The 15861-nt window shown below is 30.7% G+C and overlaps 1 protein-coding gene across 2 annotated transcripts; it reads left to right on the forward strand.

The window, feature by feature from the left end:
- The first annotated feature begins 378 nt into the window (after positions 1-378).
- On the forward strand, positions 379-9753 carry LOC139525502 (partitioning defective 6 homolog beta-like). Of its 2 annotated transcripts, XR_011664907.1 has the most exons (4): positions 390-563; positions 4966-5188; positions 6856-7803; positions 8035-9456. XR_011664907.1 is itself a non-coding variant. In XM_071320886.1 (3 exons), exons 1-3 carry the CDS (start codon positions 501-503, stop codon positions 7527-7529), a joined length of 960 nt encoding a protein of 319 aa, XP_071176987.1. In that variant the 5' UTR covers positions 379-500; the 3' UTR covers positions 7530-9753. The 2 variants fall into 2 exon arrangements, 1 of the variants encoding a protein (XP_071176987.1); XM_071320886.1 differs by having other exon boundaries at positions 379-563; positions 6856-9753.
- Positions 9754-15861: the final 6108 nt, after the last annotated feature.

Here is a 15861-nt window from a genome sequence, read left to right on the forward strand (position 1 = left end):
TTTATCATTCTTATATATACTGCATGACAGGTCTGTCTCTAATTATTTCAACGGCCGATTCAAGTTGTACATAGTTAATTAACTCATCATAGATACCAGGACTAAATTTTGTAAATACATGCGCAAGACGCGCGTTTCGTCTACAAAAGACTCATAACTTATTATATGAATCTTTTATTATTTCAAAGGTTCCCGCCTTGGTGTACTTCAGAAATGCTTGTACATGTTGTATTGTGATTAAACATACTTGAATATTTCTATAAATAAGTCAAACAAACAATGAAAAATACATAGACTTTGCAGTTTGCAGAAAAAAACCCACTGCATATTGTTAATGTAAAAGCTACTGTCTAAAACACGCACCTGTCGTTTTGTTTCGAGATTATACTACACAATTTGTGACGTCAGAGGTAAATGTTCATTCATAAACAACATAACACCAACGGTGTGGAAATAGAAAATAAAAAGTATTAAAAAGCCCTTTGGGCTGTATTTTCATCATGTCACGTTCATCGAAGACTTTTTTGCATCAAGGATACAGTTTGTTAGAAGTCAAATCCAAGGTAACTTTTAGTTTTGGGTATTTCGTTATGACCTGGGTCACACCTGTTCAACAGCTTCATCCAGGTAACAATTTTATTACTTCGACCAAAAAAGCGTTATGACGATTTCGGGTTATTTCTTGCCGAACATTTGCAGTTCTATTTTACATTTATAGGGAATGGAGAATAGGAAAATTTTAACACTAAAATTTTCTAAAAATACACCCTTTTATGACAGGTCATTTGCGAAATTTGCATGCTTGAATACACATGTCACACAATGAGTCATTATTTACATATTTTCTTATCCTGACAAATTTTATGTATTAACAACTATTTCATCAAAATAAAAGATAATGGTAGGGGTGGGGGGATTGCACATAGCATAGAAAAAATGGGACTTAGTGTTGAAAGATCTCATTGATACTGTTTATAATAGTAAAGAAGCATTATATTAATTTTCAGTATTTTTTTTTTTTTAGAGTAAATAAAATTTAGCAAAGTGCTAATTTTTGCATTTTTTTTATGACTATTTTGAGCAAGTTGCAGGGCGCTGCACAAGTATCTGTATAGAAGCATTATATTTATTTTTAGTATTTTTTTTTTTAGAGTAAATAAAATTTAGCAAACAAGTGCTAATTTTTGCATTTTTTTATGACTATTTTGAGCAAGTTGTAGGGCGCTGCATATGTATCTGTATGGTATTTTCAGTCTAGAAACTTTTTAATAGTTTTAAAACAATGCTTCAAGATCTTGTTTTGATTTAATTATCTTCTTTAAAAAAAAAAAGAGGGCCATAATGGGGGTAAGTTCAAGATGAAAGATGGTAGAAAATCTTGCAAAATGATGTTAACATGGTTATGGGTAATTTTTGGTGCATGTATTTGACTATACATAAAATTTACACTGATTATGCGGTATGGGCTTGGCTCATTGTTGAAGGATGTATGGTGATCTATAGCTGTTAATTGTGTCATTTGGTCTCTTGTGAATAGTGAATCATCGGCAATCATACCACATCTTCTTTTTTATACTTTCTTCAAGATTATAAACAAATTTTAGCTGATTTTGACAAATCACCTTATTTTTTTGTTTTCTTTCCAAATTAAAGGTAACAATAATTAGTTGACACCTGGAACAAATCACAATGAAAATATTTTAATGAAACAAGCTAAAAATTACTGTTTGATGCCTGAAGGGACAGGACATTCCTACCCTCTTTAAACTTTTCTTATTGGAGCATCATTGATAAGTCTTCTTTAAACTCAATATGATAATGTTGCACTGTATACTTACTACCTAAACTTTACAGATTTTTTGGGTTCCTCTAGATCTGTGCATATGACGTGTATGATGTACATGAATATTTTCTTTGTTGGGATGAATATGTAAACAAACAACACTGATATTTTGTAAACAAATTTCATATTACATATACACATACCAATATACCATAGATTTCCTATGTATTTTACTATAATTTTATCAATTGTAAAATATTGTCATAGACTGGAACGTTTGACAGAAGGATTATTATTTGATGCAATTATATGTTGTAAACAGTTACATAGTTCTAATGTAAATACATGGTATTCTAGTATACATGTAGATTATATTCAGAGAGAGATTGAAATACCAAATTTTGACCAATCAATTGGTTCTTTATGTCAGTATGTTAAAAATAAACTATGTAAAAGTTTAAATCATTTTGGAATAAACTGAAGTATCAAACAATTAACTCTGAAAAAGGGAAGCTTGGTACTTGTTTTTCTATAAAAAATTGTTTTAAAAAAGAAAAATATTTAGAATTAAAAACCAATTGTTCAAAGAACAATTGAAGGTCTTTCCACAAGTTAAGATCTATTTTATTATCAAAATATTAAAAATCAATCTAAAATGTCAGTTCCTATGGCTTTATAATGTATAAATATGAATTTAAAGCAAAGGCCAAATCTAGAATGTGCAAATTACCTATGACCTTGATCTCAATTTCAAGGTCATAAACCAAGGATCTCAAATCAAAAGACCCTAGGTCTTTATTATATATGGTTAATGAGTTATATCACTTTACTCATAATTCTAAATATAAGATGGGCGAAAACTCCTATTTATTGTTTACGCACTCTGTCAACCAAAATTTATAAGTAACGGCATGTCGTAACTAACAATTTAGTGAAAATAAGATGTTGATATGTTGTAAGGTTTTGAAAATAAGTAAAAATAAGCCAAAATAAAAATTTAGAATATGACCTTGACCTTTGACCTTGACCTTATTTTATTTTTTTGGACCAAGGATCTCAAATCAAAAGACCCTAGGTCTCTATTACTTATGGTTTACCAGTTAGAAATGCATTTCACTTATATCAAATACATGAGGGGGAATAACTGTCATATGGAGTCTCCGGATAGCTTCGGTCGAAACTAAACTACTAATCCTGAAGATGTAACGAGCAATTTGGTAAAATAAATTTGTCGTAATCTTTTACGGTTGCGAAGGAGTAGTGGCCACAAGAAAAACAGTGTTTGGGGAGATAACTCTTACAACGTAAAGTATTTTGTTACGCGGTTGAAAATTTTTAAAGCGTATAAACTATACGATATCATATTCCAAATATCTAAGCGACATCTTTTGAAACATCAACAATACGCAAGAAAAAATTTAGGCGGAAGAAAAAAAAAAAAATAATAATCTGACAGAACAAAATCAATAGGCTAGGTCTTTCCACGGAAAGGTGGAAAGACCTAATTAAAAACTAAGAATTTATCCATGTTTATGTCTTGTAAGATGTTTTATTTCTTTCCTGTTTTTCAACATTTACATTTGGAAAGTTGAAATGTTTTAACTGAATGGGTAAATTTAAATTAATTATGAAAATTGTTAAAATTAGACCAATAACGGAAATTACTGCCCAGTTACAAACAGTACCAGGGGATAATTCATGATGATTTCTTTTTGAGTTATATGTTTCAGCACATGGATATTTGACTGGAACTTTAGCCTGGTAAACGTGTTGTAAATTGTGAAATATAAAACATATTAAAAATGACTCTCTTCTAAAGTCTTTTATTGATATAAAACCTTCTTACTTCTCACTAGACAACACTCCTGTCAGGTTTAATTATTATATATACAACTGTATGTGGATGAAAAATAAAAGTTCCCAAAACATTAACATGGCAGCAATTGCTTTTACAACCTTTAAGGCTTTGATTCAGTTGCAGCTGCTTGTTAACATTAATGTCTAATCTAACACTTTTTGTAATGGAAATGTAAATGTTTTGGATAATATATAGTTTGTTGGACTGTTGAGTTGTTTTTGAAAGAGGCTGTCCAAGTAAATATCAGGCAAATCTTATGATGTGGGTGGCACAACATAATTTTTTTCCCACTGAATTTTTGGTTCCAATGCAATGTTTATGTCATACAAAGGATATATATGTCAAAGATATTTTTGAATCAACAGTGGATGGCTCAGAAAATGATTTTAAAGTTCACTAACAATGCAACAAAATTTGGTACAAAATGAAGAGTTATCTCCCCTTTTCAATGAATTTTCAGTACTTTCTATGTATTTTTTCTTTCTTCCAGTAAATAAAAAACAAAATTTAACTTGGAGAAAAAATTAATTTGTGATATGAAATAGATGAAAACATTTTGAAAACAAAATATGTCATGTGCCATCCACTGCCTGGTTTTTCCATGGACACCCTCTTAAAGTTAATCAGAGATATCCTAGTTAACAAAATGACATAACTTATAAGCTGTATGTCAGTTGCTGATCAGGAATATGTTTATAAAACTATCTGCTGCTACACATTTAAATTCAACATGCTACATTTTGTACATGGTGTTTGGGTTGGGTTTTTTTTCTTCATCAAAAGCTCCTTAGAGCTATACTATTTCATGTATAAAAGGAATATGTAGTGTTTATCAATGAGACAGCAACTAAATTACACAGAGCAAAAATGACATCTAGAGGTTAACATGTGGTTTAGTGTCTATATAATATATGATAACCTCTATATTTACATGCATAAGTTCAGAAATTTGTGGAGAAATTTAGCAGAGACATTCAAACATGGCCAATTTTTTTAAAACAAATAACAATGAAAAGTGAAAACAATAACATTTTCTTACTTCTGAGTCCTGACATCAGACACATATATATATTTAATATGTTTAGTGACAAAAGTCCAAATTTAAATGACATGATTTGGGCTTTAATTTTATGTACACCTCTTGCAGTCTTGTCTAACAAAACATTACCAGATGCAAATCCACAATTTTGAACAAGGGTTTTATAAGGGGGTGGGGCACCCTGATCCCTTAAATCCACCCCTGATCACCATTGTTGTTTGAACCATTTTCTGTCAGACTAATCTTTAATGCTGAAATGTATACATTTACTACTTTTATTTTCAGCTTGATGCAGAATTCAGAAGATTTTCAGTTGACAAGTCAAAACAGCGCAAATTTGAAGATTTATATACAAAAGTAGAAAAGCTGCACCGTTTGAAGAATGACCCATTTGTAATAACATATTCGGACAAAGATGGTGATCTGCTTCCCATTAACAATGATGACAATTATAACCTTGCCCTTCAAACAGCCAAACACCTTCTACGTATTATGGTGCAACGTAAAGGTTAGTATGCTACAAAAAAAATCTCAAATATTAACCTCAAACTACTTTTCTGAAGTTATGTATTGTGTAAATATTTTGATTAGAGATCAATTGATTTTATTCAGTGGGAAGGATGTGTTTTTAAGGCATCAGAACTTTATTCAAGAAAATTAGCTTGTTTTGAGAGATAAAAACTACACATGGATTTAACAAGTTAATCATCGCTCAGACTAATATAGATATCACACATGTACATGTACAAACCTAACTAACATAGATTTAAATAGGTATTTTCTGTCCCATGTTATATAATTATACATACATGATGTACAACATACACTTCCTTAGGTTTTTTTTAATGTTTTTTTTTTCTATTTTCTTAAATTTACATTTGTAACGGTTATATTTAGCAATGATTTAAGAAAGTGACATTTTGAACCTTTGTCTAGTATTATCCAGGAAGTACAGAATTCCTTGTTACTGATAAAATATTTGCCTTAATTTTTTTAACTTATTTTTAGCTAGATTTATAGTTCATACAACTTTTTTCATTGGAGTGGATTTAAATATATATATCTTCCTGTATATTGTTAATAATAATGTGTTATCAGTAAGATATCAAGATTTCAAGGTTAAACAAAATTATTTACAAAAAAAAAAATATAACAAAAACAAATTATAATAAAGACTAACTCATCAGGGTTCTAAAGATGCAGGGGCCTCAGTGGCCAAGTGGTCAAATTAGTTACTATTGTAATCAGTAGCCAGTCAACCCGCTCATTCAGGTACACTTGACTCCAATCTTAATTAACTAGATTTGTCAGTTTTTCTATAATAATCGAAGGTCAGCGGTTTTCTCTGGACACTCTGGCTTCTTCCACCAATAAAAACTGGCCGCCACGAAACAGCCCAAAAGGGGGGCTTAAAAGTGGCATAAAACACCAAAAATAAAAAAAATGAATTTCAAGGTGCATGATGTGAAATATTGTATCAGCTGAACAAATATACCATTTTAGAGCAAAAACTTTAAAATAATCCAAATTTGATTTTGATGTCACATTCTTGCTCTATTTTGTCATGTTATTCAGGGAGACTAAAATGATGAATTATAAAGCAATAACATTAGTTTTTAACTAGCTGTTAGGTTTGCCATGGCAACAAATGGCAAGTCTCTGGACTCACCTTAAAAAATTCTTAATGAAAAACCTGACTTCTTGGTAAACAGGTTATGCTAGTGGAAGTATAGTCATTGTTCTTGAAAGAAAATGGCAGTCCTAGACAATTTAGATCATCACAGTTGAACCAATTTAAAGAGTTGAAGTAGAAAGCTAATTGTTGACTGGCTAGTGATTGATGTGGATGAAAGACAATTTGCTACTACAGGTCCTTTGATATACATGTGTTAAGATTTTGAACTATTGACATTGATGTTAATACCAGATACATTGTAGCTTATAAGTTCATTGTTATGTTGTTTTTAACTCATTGTTGAAGACTGCACAATAGCATATCAAAGTGTGCATATCTTTCATACCACTTCTTTTATGCATTGCACCTCTAAAAATAAACAGAAAATGTCACTTTGTTAAAATTTATGAGCATTTGAGATTTTTGCTTATCAGTTCGTGTGACAACATTCATAAATAGTATTACCATTTTTCACACCAATTTTACTTATATATTTGTAGAAGAATGTGCGTTTGAAGTGAATGGATATGGCACGCTACAAAAGAAGAAAAGTGCAATAAGCAAAATGTTGAGCAATGAAACACCACCCAAGCCTCGTATCAAAATAAGTATGCCTGAAGATTTTAGACGTGTATCGGCCATAATAGATGTGGACATAGTACCAGAAACACATCGTCGTGTCAAACTGATGAAAAATGGTTCTGATAAACCATTAGGATTTTATATTCGTGATGGAACAAGTGTTCGAGTAACTCCACAAGGTTTAGAGAAAGTGCCAGCTATATTTATTTCACGTTTAGTCCCAGGAGGTTTAGCTGAGAGCACTGGATTGTTAGCGGTTAATGATGAAGTCTTAGAAGTAAACGGCATAGATGTAGCCGGAAAAACTTTGGACCAAGTTACGGACATGATGGTGGCAAATAGTTCTAACCTAATAATAACTGTGAAACCGGTAAATCAGAGACTGACTCTTGCCCCAAATCAACGAGGTGGTGTTGGGCGACATTCCCAAATGTCCAATATATCCCAGAGTTCCGCACATTCTTCCCAGAAATCTTATGATAGTGACATTATAAATGAACATGAAGAAGATGACGATGAGGTTCAAGATCTGCTGCCAAAGAGTGACGATAAGTCAGAGAAGGATAAAGATAGTGCTGTAGTAACGTTATAGTTTGGCATCCATTTTGATGTATTGTCATGAAAAAGTGCATTTACTGTATATTTGTTATTCTAATATTTCACATTGAATATTTTCCTAACAATTTGTTTATGTAGATTATGAAAATGTACATTTTAATACTTGTTCACTAACACCTATATGCTATATATCACTTGCTTAATCATGATTAGTCATTTCCTTTATTTTGGTTAAGAAGAAAAAAACCTTTATTTTAATAACTTCCTGTGTCAGAAAATAAACTGCCCATGGTATCAATCTTTTAGACATGATGGGGGGTCTCATTGGGGGGTTCCAATCCCGGATCCCGCTTACCGTTTTGTCAGATTCCCGTATCCCGCTTACACTATGTACGTAAGCAATTCTGATTTTTTTGTCATTTCCCGGGTCCCGCTAGACCTCATTTCCCGTTTTCACGACACAATAATTTGACTTTCCCGTGTCACGCTTACCAAAAATCGGCAATCCCGCGTCATGCTTAGACCCCAATGAGACCCACATGATGTATCTCCAGTTTCCTCCTGCAAAACATTCAATTACATGCATTTGTAATAAAAGAAATAGAAATAAAACATGCAATGATAGAATGTAGGATATTTTTAATTATAATAATGCGTAATAAAAGTGATACTCAGCTAGATCCCTCCACATCTTTTCTTTATTTACCTCCCTTTACAGAATTATCTGTAATTTATTATAACTTTCATCCGCCAATTATCATGTTTGCAAAACTCATTATAGATTCTAAAATGGTTCCATTTAGACATGTAAGAAGGAAATAAGGTTTGTAAGTTTGTAGAATTAAAAAAAAATAATCAAAAACTGTAGGAGCCTTCTGTGTTAATACATGTAAATTTCATTATCAACCCTATTTAATTTACACAAAAAATTGATTTTCAGTACTTACAGTAATCTTGTTTACAGTGGCCATTGTGGTGTTTCAGAAAATCAAGTGCGACTGTAACTGAGTTGTTCACAGGTTAACTTTTTATGTAACATTTTAAGTGCCTAGGAAGTAAGGCCAAATATGATAGTTTTAGATTGAATATGTATTCACATCTGCTGTTGAAAATGAATGTGTTTGTGTAACCACTGAAAGTGCAATGGTTTTTTCTAATTGGATCTGTAACACATTGTGTTACACATGTACAAGTTCATTGAGATTGATGGGTATGCAATAAAAGGGACTTCCAGAGTTATAGACTCTTATAGTTGAATAAATTTTGTTACATAATTTGAAGTTATAATTAACATTGTAGAATGTTTAGGTACAAGTTTTGGTAATCTTTTACACATGGTTACAGTGCATACATGCAGGGCTACTTATTCACACTTTCACATTAGAAATTTTCTACAAAAATAAGATTGTATCAACTTTAGCCTTCCATTTTTTGGCACTTAAAACATAATGGTAGGGAAAGTATTTTTAGATCTTGGGAAACCGATTTGTAGGAATATGTTGGGGGGATGTGTTTTGGAGAAAAATAATATGAAGCTCTGTGCAAGATATGCTTTAAGGTCAGTGATTTTGCTATATATATACAACTTGTTCAAGTTATACTTGAATGGACATTTTTGCCCTGTACAATAAATTATGTACACTTTTAATTGTGTAAATATATTTATAGAATTAGAACTATAGCTCAGACAACTTTTATCATAGATTACACATTTTAAACAACTAATGTAATAATACAGGCAAACAGTGTGTGAAGATTTATATATATTTTTTTTACATTTCTGTATTCTGTAGTTTTCAAGAGGTGAGAAAATTATTTTAACTGCTGAAAGGTTGTGATTTTTTACTATACAATGTATATGGACCATTTTGTTATTATAATTTTTTTTAAAAGAAAAGCACTTGCCTTAATAATTGATTTTAATGTATTACAATGAGTTGTGAATAATTTACATATTTTTTTGTTGTCTTTTTTGCTTTTTCTCATCTTTGTGGAGATTTTTCTCCAAGATGAACAGTCCTTTTTGTTGTCGTTTATTTACACAAAGTTACAATATATGTGTTTCTGTTCGTTTTGTTGTGCAATGGAATGTGAGTTTCACTTCAACTATTTATGCAAATTAAATAGACTTATAGATTACATGTATAAAATTTCGAAATTTGAAGGTAAATTGAGTGTGAACTCTCTGAATTATGACCTGGACAAATATACATATATGTTCATGGTCACATATTTGATTAAAAACATATTATTTAGCAGTCAGGACTCTACTTCATCAAAATTATCTCCCCATTACGCCAGTTCATTTTCACAATCGTATAAATGGAAGCCATTGTAGGGATGACGCGCTGCCAATTTTGCTCTCGGCAACCGATAAATTTATCCACATTGCACCATTACGATCCTTATATGTCAGTTGTATTTTAAAAGACAAATGTATCAACTAGCTAATTTGCATTAGTTAATGATCTTGTCTGCATTGATTTAACTTAAAACTATTGTCTGATCGGTTGTCAGGTGGAATTTTCGAAAATTCATAAACATTTAAAAAAATTCTAATTAAATATTTCCTGGAAGGGCAGACTAGATTTTTTTAGTGGTTGAAGACTATAAACCCTAGTTTTCACACACAAAAAATTATAATTTTTCGAAGATATGCATTTTCATCATCCAACTTGAAAGACTGTCGTCAAGTAATTTCAGTAAAAAAATAGCTATTCGAACACACCTACTCTGTTTTTGTGATTCATTAGATAGGTATTTCACTTGACCCATATATTTCATCTTTTAGTACTGTGATTTTTTTATGTTATAAAGTCAACCTGTAGCTTTGATATATAAAAATGATAGAATCTGAAGCGAGACGATGTATGAAATATTCTTGCTTTGTAAGATATCAAGACAAAATATTCAACTCAAACACACCCGAACATAAAAAGGTGCACTCGATTTTCTCTTTTCGATACAATTGTTACCCAATTTTTGGAATTTTTTCTTGAGTCACATAATGGAAGGGCAGACACGAAAATTACTGAACTAATAGATTTATATGTTTTCCGTCCGTGGTAAAAAAAAAATTTAAAATCGGAGGTTATGCATTTTCTACATCCAACTTGAAAGATACCCATGTCGTCGACTTGATATCTAATTGTTCTGCTTAACTATGTACTAAATAAATTGAAAACTTATGCAAATGGTGTTTTCAAAATAAAACACTTCATAATTGAGAAGAAAATTGTAATTTTGTTTGTTTCTATTAACTTTTAAAATTTTTGTCACTATAGTAAACATTACAGTAAGCATTTATCGCCTTCTCTAACAAAGAGCTTCGATTCTTTTGTTCTATTTCAACCTGGTTTCCGACTGTAAGGATATGTTTCAGGATGACATAATTTTAAATTGAGTTATTTCCCTTTCCTCTCATACTGTGATAAGAGATCAATACAAGAATAGGTGGTAGTGATGAATCAAGCAAGGCTGAAAGAAGTTAAAATTGGTCAACTTTTATTCAAATCCAGAAATCAGTATAGCAAGTTGAATTTGGCTGATTTATGATGGAACAGTACATATACAATAGTCCTCCAACATGGCACCAAAAGGGAAGTAACTCAAATTGTGTAAGATGAAACCTACATGTATAATGTATCTATGAAGTGATACATTGCTCTGTTTGTATGAATCAGAAACATTGCTACAATATTTGGTTGGATTTAATTAAAAATATCTTTGGCATTCCAGTGATTGCAATTTTTATTTCAATATATATAAATGTACATGCATGTTTATGTTTTGTTTTTCTCTCCATTTAAATACGGACATTTTGGTGCATGATCAAGAAAAAAATGTTTGGGCTTGGAATGATTTTCTGTAAAAGTTGCCATAATTCCGTTTTGCTTAAGATTTTGCTTGTGTGTGTGTGTGTGTTTCTGCTACTCCTGTTTACCTCTTCACATAAATCCATGAATGAAATAATTCTCAGAGTTGTCTTTCTTAATTTATGTTGCATATAAAATGTACCTAGGGCAGAAAAGATGAACTCCTCTGAAATTCTTAAGGACCAATTGAAACAACTGACGTACTTCAAGGAAGAGGCTTCAATGCAATATAAAGGATATTTAACAAATATTTTATTCACCTTGTGTACAAATTGAAATTTCATCAAATTTTAGCCCCTTTGTGAATCTAATAATTAAAGTTGTATCTAAAAATCATTCCAGGTTAAAATGATTTTGTTTTTATTTTGTGTACAATACATTGTTTATGTGTGAAAACAAATGTAACATATATTCAACATATATTCTTATGCATGTTTTACCATTTTAAGTCTTTTTATACTTGTATTTAAATCATTTTATATGAACAACTAGCCATATATGTTATTATTTATTGTCTAAAATTAATATGCTCTAAAAATTATCCCTATTTTGAGTGGACAGCTATAAAGCTAATGATATATTCTAATCAATAGCAACATTTTGTATCACTTTGTCAATTTAAGATATATTTACACAACCTTGTAAAGTCATGATTTGTTGTTATTTGTGAAAAAGAAAAAAAGCCTCAATTTCTCTCTAACTGATTAATTGATTTATTTGTTTAAAAACTAAAGTCTTTTATAAAAATTGCATACATTATTCTCACACAAAATTTAAAACTTTCTATAAGGATTTTCTTTCAATTTTTTTCACCATTTTTCTACAATAAGTTTATAAATAAATATATACATGTATATGGTTTATGATACTGTTTAATTGGAAAAATAAGAAAACCTCAAGGTAAAAAAATTGTTTATGGTCGAAATCGAATAATATGCTAAAAAATGTAAGCTCAAATTACCTCAATTATTTAAATCTGGCATTTCTTTGAGGTCCAAACTGTATACATTGATCAACCTATACTACATCACTGGTTTCGTTTATTTTGATCTTTTTGAAAAGTCATAATGTTTATAGATAAAACAGCAATACAAAAAGAACTTTATCTAGTCATTGTAAAAATTAGTTTAGATTTATTTTTTAGACAGCTAGATTTAGAAAGGCTTTTTTAGAAATTATTTCTCTTTCATTCTTTTCGTTTGAATGATTTTGCAAACATATTATTGATGCTTTCTAGGTGCTGTATATACTTAAAATTTATCAGTAAGTTTTTATGCCCCACCTACGATAGTAGAGGGGCATTATGTTTTCTGGTCTGTGCGTCCGTTCGTCTGTTCGTTCGTCCGTTCGTCCGTCTGTCCCGCTTCAGGTTAAAGTTTTTGGTCAAGGTAGTTTTTGATGAAGTTGAAGTCCAATCAACTTGAAACTTAGTACACATGTTCCTTATGATATGATCTTTCTAATTTTATAGCCAAATTAAACTTTTGACCCCAATTTCATGGTTCACTGAACATAGAAAATGAAAGTGCGAGTTTCAGGTTAAAGTTTTTGGTCAAGGTAGTTTTTGATGAAGTTGAAGCCCAATCAACTTGAAACTTAGTACACATGTTCCCTATGATATTATCTTTCTACTTTTGATGCCTAATTATATTTTTTACCCAATTTCACGGTCCATTGAACATGGAAAATGATAGTGCGAGTGGGGCATCCGTGTACTTTGGACACATTCTTGTTATCATTATTTCTTACATTCCATATTTTTTTGCCAAATTTTCCAGTTCAAACATTCTTTCTCCCTGAAAACAAGCGATATCTTATCAAATTGTACATGTAGTACTCATCGATGTTATGGAAAACTTTATACTACTGGTTAGAACCAGTTTTAATACATGAAGAATAAGGGAAAACTTAGATTATTTTCCTATTTCTTTGATTCAATGTATTGTGTTTCTGAAGAACCTTTTAAGGACACATTTCAATATAATTCTGTCTTCTATATTCTCTGCAATATCTGTTGGGCTTTTTTCAACCGAGAAAAAAATCTGTTAATTAATTTTATTAACCAAATAAAACATAAAATCTATTACCTAGTTGAAATAAACCATATTTTGTGTAAGGCATTTATACATATTTTTAAAGCACAAATCTACAGCAATAGATGTTATAATATTATTATATGAATTTTAAATACAAAAATATATATACATACATATATATAAATAAATAAATGTAAAATTGTTGTCTTTTGATAAGGCTAAAACGTACCTGGGTTTACGTTTTTACAAAAAAAGAAGGTAGTTTTTTTTGTTATGCTATTTTTCTTTATCTTAAGTATAAGGAGGGGGGCTGCAATTTTGTCATAATACTTGTTGAAAATTGACAGTTAAACTGTATGGTAAGCATTTGAGACAACAAAGGGTAATAGGGAAACCCTTGGCCTAATAAACAAGAACATATTTCACATAATCTGATCATATTTCTTTACCACAAGTGTTTAGAAAATATTAAGAAATACATTGGAGTATTTCAACAATAAATTATGATCTTCGAATATGATTCGACTGTAACATAAAAGTATTTCATTTAAGAGTCCCAGGAGTTTTCACTTGTAACCATCCACCTAAAACTAATGACAATTGCTCAACAGAGGGTAATTTTACAATTGTTAAATGTATGTGTGTATCTAAAATTGTAATTGTTTTCTTGGTAGACCCAGTAAAAAGTATTGAACATATCAAAAATTAAAGTACAAAAAGGTTTGATAATATGCTATGGCACAAATTCCTGCATGCATTTAATTACTTTTCATTCAAATGCTCTAAACATTAATAATTGACAGAGAAACAATTCATACAAAATGCAATTATAGTTAGAATTGTAGATCAATATTGTTTAACTTTCATTCATTCCTGCCAATTTATAAAGTACTGTCAACTAATATTTCACTGATTTTCACTGTATTAAGCATTTTAATGTATTTGACTTAAGTTGTTTTACATGTAAGCAGCCAGCCTGTTGGTTTTAATCCATTGTTTTACTATATACTGTTGTTACTTGGATCAGAATTTGTAAAGTATATTTTAATAATAATATTCTTGTAATATTAAACCATAAATCATGAAATTCTGTGTATTTTTTGTGGCAATATATGAACATTTCGAGAAGAGAACTATGTTATTGGACTGACAGTCTTGGAATAGAATTAGTATCCAGATATAAGTATTTTTGTCCCAACTTAAAACTTGTTACACCCTTATCATTTATAATACCTCGGTCAGCTTTCTGATGTTGGCAATATGAGATGATGGGCAACTCTATTCATTTGTATGACACTGCCTGAGCAGAGTGAGCATTGAGTTTTTACCCTTGTCAGTCTGTACATATGTTTGTACATCACAAATTGTTTTTCTGTTCTTTAACTTTAGTTTAATTCAACCAAATGTTATGAAACTTATACAATGCTTATTACCACAAAACAAAGATCAAGTTTGAATTTTGGTGGTGTCACTTATACTGTTTAAAAGGTATGTCCCTTTATATATGGAAAAATTGCTGAACTATCTGTTTCGGTTCTCTAACTTTAGTTTGCATTAACCAATTGTTATGAAATTTATACACAATGCTTATTACCACAAAACACAGATCAAGTTGAATTTTGGTGGTGTTTTACCTTCTAGAGTTGTGCCCCTTTACAAATAAAAATATTGCAGAAATATTTGCAACGTTATATATATACAAGTGGGGGCATCTTCTGTGTCCCATGGACACATTGCAAATTTATATGTCCTTCTTTCCAACTTTTGTATCTGCAACTGCTCCTGAATATTGTACCTACATTTTATAAAACTTTCTCAGAATCCTTTTCACATGGTGTTAGTTTGTAAATTTCATTTCATTCCTTGATCCTAATAATTTCTTAGGTTATTTTTGTTATCACATGTACTTAGTTATATCAACACAGTAAAGTATATGTCCACTTTTCCTCCTAACCCCAAATAAAAAAATATAATGAATATTAAGGTATACTCCAGACCATATCACACTCACAGGTGTATTTGGGTATTTTCAAGGCCTGATCTATATCTCACTCACAGCTATATTTAGGTATTTTCAATGCCTGATCTCTATCTTACTCACAGTTATATTTAGATATTTCCAGTCCTCATTTCCATCTCACTCACAGCTATATTTAGGTATATTCCAGGCCTCATCTCTATCTCACTCGCAGCTATATTTAGGTATATTCCAGGCCACACCTCTATCTCACTCACAGCTATATTTAGGTATATTCCAGGCCTCATTTCTATCTCACTCACAGCTATATTAAGGTTTATTCCAGGCCGAACCTCTATCTCACTCACAGCTATATATTAAGGTATATTCCAGGCCACACCTCTATATCACTCAAATAGCACAGTGAGGTGAACATTATTTAGATCTATCCCTGCCCATGTCAAGCAAATATTTAGTCATTCAATCTACAAAATGATG

This window comes from Mytilus edulis, chromosome 5, assembly GCF_963676685.1.
Source record: "Mytilus edulis chromosome 5, xbMytEdul2.2, whole genome shotgun sequence".
In the NCBI taxonomy this organism is placed as follows: Eukaryota; Metazoa; Mollusca; class Bivalvia; order Mytilida; family Mytilidae; genus Mytilus; species Mytilus edulis.

Excerpts from the sequence above, each read along its gene's own strand:
- LOC139525502 (XM_071320886.1), top strand. The coding sequence starts at position 501 with ATGTCACGTTCATCGAAGACTTTTTTGCATCAAGGATACAGTTTGTTA. Across the intron at positions 564-4,965 it reads TGTTAGAAGTCAAATCCAAG|CTTGATGCAGAATTCAGAAG; the intron begins GTAACTTTTAGT and ends TTTTATTTTCAG. Across the intron at positions 5,189-6,855 it reads TATTATGGTGCAACGTAAAG|AAGAATGTGCGTTTGAAGTG; the intron begins GTTAGTATGCTA and ends ATATATTTGTAG.